The sequence below is a fragment of the Sinohyriopsis cumingii genome, chromosome 8, assembly GCF_028554795.1.
Source record: "Sinohyriopsis cumingii isolate HCF-2022 chromosome 8, ASM2855479v2, whole genome shotgun sequence".
Lineage (NCBI taxonomy): Eukaryota > Metazoa > Mollusca > Bivalvia > Unionida > Unionidae > Sinohyriopsis > Sinohyriopsis cumingii.
In genome coordinates, this window is record NC_142968.1 from 77,291,634 (window position 1) to 77,300,934 (window position 9,301).

Consider the following 9,301-nt stretch of genomic DNA (forward strand, 5'->3'; position numbering starts at 1 on the left):
GAATGCGTTTTATCTTTATCTTTTTTTGTTTCCTTTAGTTTAAATACTAACTTCTATATAATGTGGGGGCTTTTTATCACCAGCCGCCCATCCTCCAATATGTTTGCCTTTGACGTAGACCGTATTTAATCTTCCCCACTTCGCTGCATGAAGATCACTGAACTGCGAGGAAGCGTTCAGCTGTTCGTCGGATACATTGTACTTGGTTCCAGACACAAGGTATTCGTGACACACAAGGTGGTCTGAAAAAGAAAAATACAGTATCCTACAAAATTACAATTCTCTACCATTTCTAGAGTTTGCATATCTATTTGATAATAGTAACTAACCATAGTTATATTATTTGGTGAGAACTACATTTGGTAACAGTTTGTGTTTCTTCTTGGGCTGAAAGGACGGTCAGAAAAAAAAACATATGCTCGTGAACAGATTTTAAGTTTAGAAATTACATTGGGACAATATAATAATGCTAACAGCCATTGTGCCAGATTAATAAGTTTGGAACACTATTTAAAGTAATAATCATTTATGTCGCTTCAAAGGAACGCGAGATCTAGCATTTTTCAAACACCTGTTTGTCAATATTTGATGGCAGGATGACTAAACGGACTTTGAAAATATAGTTCTTTCTTTCCCTTCAGTTAAGGGAGACGACCATCATGTAAAACAAATCAATGTAAAAATACGTATGCAATGTACCAAGCATAACCACAAACATTCACACAAGCAATCACCGTATCATTTTCATAATATGGTTTCATGAGTTTAAATTTACCCTGCAATTATTTAATTAATAGAGACAGCTGAACATTGAAACTGAGTTGAATAGGAATTCGAGGGAAATATATTTAATAAAAACCTAACTTCAGTAGTATTGGTAGAATATATTCCGACTCATAGCGTATTTGTTTGCTAAATTGAAAACTAATCACAGTCATCAAAATATCTTTGTCGCAAAGTATTTCCTATCTCATTCATTGGAAGGTCACGAAGGTTAAAACTAATTACAGTCATCAAAATATCTTTGTCGCAAAGTATTTCCTATCTCATTCATTGGAAGGTCACGAAGGGTAAAACAAAGTTGCACTTAGTTTTCTATAATAATTGCTTTACATGCCTTAATAACCTACTGTTTAAAATGTTATTAATTGTCTCTTATGGCGTATATTTCGCTACATGACATGTTTATTGCTCAACAAAATATGACAAGAAAAAAAATGTCACGATTGTACTAAAAAAGCACTCAAATTGAAAACAATAGGCCTATAACTGTAGGTAAATAAATATTATAGATAACTTTGCAAAGTAATATGCTTAATCTGCAAAAAGGTTACCAAATTAAATTGTTTTCCAGCTGAATCAAGAACAGCAAATGAACTAAATTCAAACATCAAATTTAACCAGAATCATAACAAATTACTGACTTTCTGCAAGAAAGCAAAACATAGACATTGCGATGAAATATTTATTAATAAAGGACATGTTGAATCTCACAAATCCAGTGGAATACATACGCAGGAAACTATTATAATTGTGCAAACTTTGGTACAAGGGCCAAGACAGACATCGCAAGATGAGCGTCATCGTCCGAGACTAGAACGTCAAAGAATGAAATAAGAACCAAAAAAATCCCAAAGACTACCACTATGGAAATGATCAAGTCCTCTACGTGTACTCTGTACGAATGCAGCTTAAGCTACTAAAATCCAAAATTCACAAGGCGCTTCATTTATAACGTGTCTGGTCATGAGAGTCCTATATTCATCAAGAAGTTGCTTAGAATTGATCCAGGCGAAGATGTAACAATCAAACATTTGCGGGAATATATTTAATTTAGAAGGAATTCGTAGTCGATGGGTTAGCAAATTATAACAGTAAAGATTATATCGCTACTTGATACAAGAAAGTAGAATGACATTAGTTTCGTTAACATTCTTGCATGTATGCATATTTCTTCCGGACTAAGGTTTCTTTGCTAAGATATCATACCAGAAAACGGTGTTAGATCTTTCTGTGGTAAGGTTCTTTAAACGTGATTTTGAATAAATAGCACACCACATGAAACGCATGTCGAATATAACATTTTATAAAGTGGAACTTATATCCTTCGAGTAAGATCAGTTTCAATGTTGAATTAGGTTCCAAAGTATCATAGCTTAATTTATGTGCTATCGTTATAGATTATACGTGAAATTATGAGAGAGAGAGAGAGAGAGAGAGAGAGAGAGAGAGAGCGAGAGAGAGAGAGTAGGAGAGCGAAGTCAAGAGAGGGTGGACACTCCCAGCCTGAGACCGACGTGTACATTTCATTTCGTATGCAATAAGAATGATACAAAGATATTGAAAAAGGGAACAGTGCTGGTAATTATCGCCAACGTCTGATAAAAATTGATGACATAGGTCTCTGAGTCTTTGAACACCCATCAGGGTATACATGAGCCAAGGATCGATGCACAATCTGTATACAATGTGTTTGATTACACTGTTTGGTCTCGCGGTTACCCGATCCAGACTGATAACTGGACAGTCTGTGCACCCGTTATAGTTAGTTAGGTCATTTACATGACGGTAACCTTATTTTTCTACTGCTAAGTTTATAAACTTCCTTCTGAATTGCAGTGGTTGATTGGTAACTTCCCATCGTAGTACATATAAGGAAAATATACGAACATTCAGTATATTCCTTAACGATTGAGGAAGATATATATTTTCTGTCGCACGAAGTGTGACGTAGCTGTTATCGAATTAAAATAGAAAGACTGTATGATCCCATACAGGCAATATCTGATTTACCCTCGAGGCAAGCAAAATAATATTGACATTGTTTTGACAAACTTGGAAATAATGAAACAAGCAAATTATTGACGTAAGGAAAACATTCGATTAAAAATCTATTTTGATAGAGACTTGTGCAAAGGTCAAATTACATCGTTATGTAAACCCTATTAGTAATGTGCGTTGATTTTTCTGAGACTTTGCGGTCAGAATACGGTCGATGCATTTTAAATCACGAATAAATCGCTTATGCAGGGATAACAACATTAAGTACGATGCAACATGTGCTCTTTTTTAATATATTCTGGTATTGTGTGCCATATTGCAGTATTTTCAACGCATTGTTTAACTTGCATTTGGCAACATTCTCGTAATTGATTTGACCAATAATCAGAGTTATTTTAAATAGAAACGCTTTCCCGATTAATTTATGTGTAAATGCATCACCCAAAATGTCTAATACATAGAGTAAAGAATAATGATAATCAATTTGTAAATGCCAGAATCCCCCTAAGGGGTAACATGAATGAAAGTGATATTGATAATTACACTGGTAAATAATATTTACCTATAAGAAGAATCGTCATTTACCTTGATACGGAAAATCTACAGAACTAACTCGATTGCTGGATTGAACTATTTCGAGCACAAGCAGCTTAATCCAACAGTATCTGAACAACATCTTGCTAATCAGTAAACATTTCGTTCCTTCTCATAAACGTAATATATAATACGTGTATATCGTACAACGTTAAAGCACATTCAAGTTATATTTAGGAAGTCACCACTTAAATGTTGAAGTCCTCTACTTAACTACTTAAGTATAATTCACAATTCCTGTATCGATGGGTTGTAAGACCGTAACGTTTTAGTAATCTATGATATATATGTATATATATATATATATATATATATATATATATATATATATATATATATATATATATATATATATGTCGACTGGAAGTTAAATTCTGATCTACCAAGCTGGTATCTTCAAATGAATATACAGAAAATGGATGCCATAGCTGATAATACTTTTGTACTATTATACTACACGATTCTCAAAAAAGAAAGCATGTTCAAATGTACTATTGTACTAACCATAATGTAACTGCATAGCTTTGTATCATTTCGTGTTGTAAAAAAACTATTTAAGTTTCACTGAATAAAGTTTTAAAATAGTCTTCTCATTCAAACATTAATAGTTGCAGTCATATAAGGAAACCCTCTTTCTTAAAGAAAATTTCAAAACCGAGGTCTTGCCATTCGTTGACAATCAGACACACACTGGACATATGTTTAGCATCTTAAACACATTTGGACGACGTATGGACAACATTTTTGCATTTGCCCCAAAACTGAGAATACATTTAAAACAAGTAAACACAAACTTATATTAATAACTCCTTAAAGTTGTTTTAAATATTATGGACCCACATTGGAACTTAACATTAGGCCGCCGTTGGTATTTACGTGGGAAATAACAGCATTGTAACATGATGGGTCTGTTTGGCCCCAGTCTGAAATCCTGAGGTTAACGGATTATAGTGACAAAGGAATTAACGTTAGAGCCCCATTATAGAAATAAAACCAGGTGAACAATTGGAAAGTAACATTAGGCCTCCAGTTTAGTTTGATTTTGAGGACAATGGAAAATCCCATATTTTCCATGACGAGTCTGTTTGATATCTAATGAAAATCGTAAATCTCGATAACTTGCATTCTTTGAGTGATTTTTAATGAGTACATTCAATATGTTAAGTTTAGTTTAACTATAACCTTTCAAGGAAAATCTTATTTTGATTACAAAATCGAATGTATGAAAGTATACGCCCCACCGATAGCGTTATATGTTATATTATGTGTCTCTTTATTCCTAACCTTACTAGGATATAAACCCGTTACCTTTGGTATAGGCAGTAAATAAGTTCAGTGCGTGTCTAGATCGATTGCAGATTTTTATAATGTTCTAACGAATTTGGTCAGTATCAGAATGGCTACTACATTTGAATAACTTAAGACCTCGATAATACCACACATAGGAAATTCAGCCATCGTTCATTATAGGCGCAATTTTGAAGGGTACCTAAGCTAAGCAGAAGTCAGTCAATTTATCAGATTCCTTGCAGATCACAAGATATTGATGAATGTAAATTCTGTCTGACTTGATAATGCCAGCATAAGGAGTAATTTTCTAGCAAGAATCTCTAAATTAGTAAAGCCACAATTTTACTACTCCCATCTTTAACTTCATACAACATTTATAAAGGATAACGCTATGCCACATTCGCAGGAATCCTACAAAACTGTGAAGGTCTAATATTAATCTTCCATCGTTAACGCAGAATCAAGTATTATGTAAAACCTATGAAGATCAGGAAACACATTGTTACTATTGGTGAGGAATGTCTCTACTTTTAGATGTTTAACGTATGTATCTATGCCCAATCTATCTCACACGCACTCGTTTTCTTCTCTGCCACATAGAACCACAAACGCACACATAAATCTAGAGAGGCTTTGTAGAGAGGTTATTAGGGTTTTCAGTTGTTGCTATACTTGTTTTCTTTTTTCACTCTGTTTCACACACTCAAACAGGCACACACACACACACACACACACACACACACACACACACCAAAAGAGAACTAGATGGGCTGTGAAAAATGTCATTTGCGTGTTTAACACTTTTTAGACTTGATTTACTTCTGTATCTCTCACTTCTGATACACTCGCCAAACCAAACCCATTGCATTGTATATACGTTTCACCAGAATGACTGCATAAACGACAAACTAGTCAATCATTTCTTCAGACAATTCTTTTCCCCCATTCATTTTCTAACATGGGTGCCTGATGTTAATTTCCCATTATCTCCCCATTGCAATTTCCGTAACTGCGGCCTAGTGTTAATTCTCATTCTCCCTATAATCCGCATATCTTCACTGGATTTTCTATAGAGGCCAAACAGACCCATCATATTAGACCTAGATGCATTTTTTAACACAGGATTTTCTCTTGTCCTCATATGCACTTACAAGTGGAGACCTAATGTTAACTTTCTATTGTCCTCAAATTGTGAATTTACTTATAATCCTCAGACCATCATGATTTCAGTTAGAGGACAAACAGTTCCATCTAGTTGCAACGTTAGGTTTGCACGCTAAAGTAGACCCATTATATTACAATACTACAACTTTTCATCAAAATACCTATGGCCGCCAAATGTTATTTTCCCGTTTGGGTCTGTAACTGATTTGTCCAAGCTAACCCATGGCTCCAGTTATAATATAAAGTGCAATTCTATACCACTATTGGTTCTCTTGATTGGCCTGTGAAGGAAACTTCGCGTTTAGTTCATAACATGGAACCTTATATAAATTAAATTTTACCTACACTTAAAAGATATAATGTTTCTGCGATTTTTCTTTTAAATCCTCCAAGGCCTGTCTAGCGCTATAGTACTAGCGGTCGCAGTAATATATTGTTTCTGTCACAGTCACTATTTCTCTCCCTTTCTCTGGGTCTCTGTCTATTATGATTCTGCATTGTATGGTGAATGATAACATCCCTTCACATATTTGTTTCAATGGGTTGACGTATCCATTTAAGATATTTAATCCAGGTTTACTTGAGTGGATACAAAAAATAAACGTACATGAAACCTTCCGATTGGCTCAACGACGATCAGGGCGATCACAGCATGAAATCACTTTTGTGGACAAAGAAAATCGTGCAGTAATGTGTTCAAAATTGATTTTATCTACGTTTCAGTCTATGAAAGCTACACCAAGATTTATTATAGCTTCTGTTGTTTCTTAACACGAAATATTTATTTCCAGCTAGATCAAGAGCAGCGTGCTCATGCAGTTTTCATCCTGACGGATTATATGTGGTTCTGTGCAGTTTTCAGCTGCTTCGGGGGCTTACAGTTCAAATTTCTGTATAATTTCCGTATTTGTGGATCTGATTAGTTACTCTTAAGGTTCCACTTAAATCATTAAAGTTCTAGTAGCTGAATATTTTCCGTCCTGCTTCCGGTAATAGCAATACTAATTTCAAATGACAGATTCTAAGTATGTTTACCTGCTACTGGAAGATTAAAATGGAGTTACGTCCGTATTTGCCATCAAATCTGCTATATGACAATTATAGAAGACGTTATTATTCTATTAAACAGTCCATAATAATGGCAGACACTATGTATGTATAAATGGTTGCGGCTTGGAATATCTACAAAGTCAAAATAGCTTTTTGTCTCCTATCAAAAAAAGTGGTTTCTTTTCACGCGATGTTTCTCGGCGTCTGGACCAACAGAATGAGCAAAATCATTTTACCAGCCAAGAGGAAAGAGTAGTATTTGTTTGCTAAACAAAATAAAACAAAACTCCCTCTCCTTGCTTACAAATGCAGCTGAAAATAACATGAGCAGATGTCTGATTGAATGGAATGAATATTAAACACCTTTTTATAGTCGGACTGACTGATTTTCAATATTATGATATACATGATGCCATATTCTTAAATTCCGAAATAGTTTATATAAAACATATACTGTACAGTTATGTGTCCCCCAAAAAATGATATATTTTATATCAAACATAAAAGTCTCTTCAGTTTTTGCCCAGTTTCATAAATGTGTCTTTGTAAGTATAGCCTTTGTTTTGTTTCCTGTCATTACTTTGTATCAATCAAAGTCCGCATAAGACAGGATACTTCCTATATGCATTTCCTGACTGAATTTAGTGAAGCGGTTGTGAGTTTGACATTAATACCAGTTAATTTGGAGACATGTTTTAGTAGTTACATAATATTAGATTTGTTTGCAACTTTATGTCAGGTACAGGCAAACTCACGACCACAAGGATCTTATTCATTAGGGCTATGCATATTGCCTTACTTATTATGTGAAATATCTAACTCACATGCCTTTGGACTAATATTATCTTGAGTTATCTCCCGCTAAGGAATAACAAACAAACAAGACTGGAGGGTGGAAGATAAGACCTATATGAATATGCAATAAACTGACAACCAACCGTGCAAAACTAGATAAATTACATTTTTTGTTTTGCACGTTTTGTTTTGACCATGTGTAATGAAATAAAGTTAATACTCATAACAAACCTGTTGTAGTCTACCAGAGACCAAGTATTCTCAAGTACGTCCTAGGCAGGGCGAAGCTGAAGCCAATCACTAACCTAGAAGACCTTAGTAAATCTGTCCCCTTTGGTGATAAAAGGTGCAAACCTGTCAACAACATATCATAAAGACCAGGACATTTTCTACCACAGTGACTAGAGATAAACTAAACATAATTGGTCAAAACAAAATATGCAGACAATTAATTTATCTCATCACATGTAAGATCTCTAGCATTCAGTATGTAGGAGGAACTGAAAAGCTACACAAAAGGATCAACCCTCATAGATCTGATTGGATAACAAAAAAGCCGTACAGAAGCTTAGTCGCAGAACACTTCTCTTCCCATAGCCACACTTTCAGTGGTATAATACTTAATGCAGTTGTTCACAATCCCAACTGGAGTTCCGAAACCAGAAAAGAAAAGGAATCTTACTGCATACGCCGCCTTAGAACATTGAAACCAAGCGGTTTAAACCAAAAAGACTAAAAAAAGACAGTCATGAACACAAAAAAAAATTCTTTCTGCAGCCGACACATTTTCGTTTAAATAATGTTTTGCATTTGCTTAGTAGTCACTCAATATTATATAATTACTACTAAAACAATATAATATCCGGGTTATAATTTGCTCTTTCATAAATTTACATAAAATAACATATGTCTTTATGGCCCGTTGTGTTCTAGGTCAACATAAAATATTTTCCATCTTCCGAAACAAGTTGAAATAAACTATTTGAAATATATTAAATTTAAAGGTTTCATTCCTGTATCAATAGTCATGTAACGTTTTGCAAACACAACGGTTTTTCTGCTTTTTTTGTCTTGTCTATGTTTTGTATTTGCCATTGAAAAAGAGTCGAAAGCGTTCAGGCTAGTTAGATACTAGTTTTGCACTTTTCGTATTCAGTTTATTGCATTTATTATAATCAATCTCTGACACATGTAATCCATAGCTGGATCCAGTGCATTAGAAAGGACATTAACTTCAGGAACAGTCACGAATTAAATTGGAAAGTCTCCTACTTGACTATTGTAAGTATAATTAATAATACTATTTTAGTATACTTGGGATGTCGGTCTGTAATAGTACAATGATATATTGTATATATTGATCGAAAGTTAAATCATCATCTACACTGCTGTTATCTCCAAACAAATATACAGGAAAGGGACAATAAGGTTGACAATACTTGCGCACGATCAAAAAACATGATTATCAGAAACTAAACAAACATATTAAGATCCTGAATGGAACTATATAGCTGTATTTCATTCAAACTATTAACAATTTCACGAGTATTCTTTAATAATAGCATTCTCAGTCAAGTACTGCTAGTTTTGCGTAATCATCAATCTCATTTCCTGAAGTATAATATTA

The 9,301-nt window shown here is 34.2% G+C and overlaps 1 protein-coding gene across 1 annotated transcript in view; it reads right to left on the minus strand.

The window, feature by feature from the left end:
• LOC149793916 (uncharacterized) overlaps positions 1 to 3,462 on the minus strand; it is a 54,215-nt gene extending 50,753 nt beyond the window's left edge. Inside the window, exons 1-2 of the mRNA XM_089969065.1 lie at positions 3,344 to 3,462; positions 52 to 242 (exon numbers count right to left, since the gene is read on the minus strand). Coding sequence (XP_089825191.1) covers positions 52 to 242; positions 3,344 to 3,362 — 210 coding nt within the window. The 5' untranslated portion in view covers positions 3,363 to 3,462. The remainder of the gene's footprint in view (positions 1 to 51; positions 243 to 3,343) is intronic.
• Between the last annotated feature and the right edge of the window lie 5,839 nt (positions 3,463 to 9,301).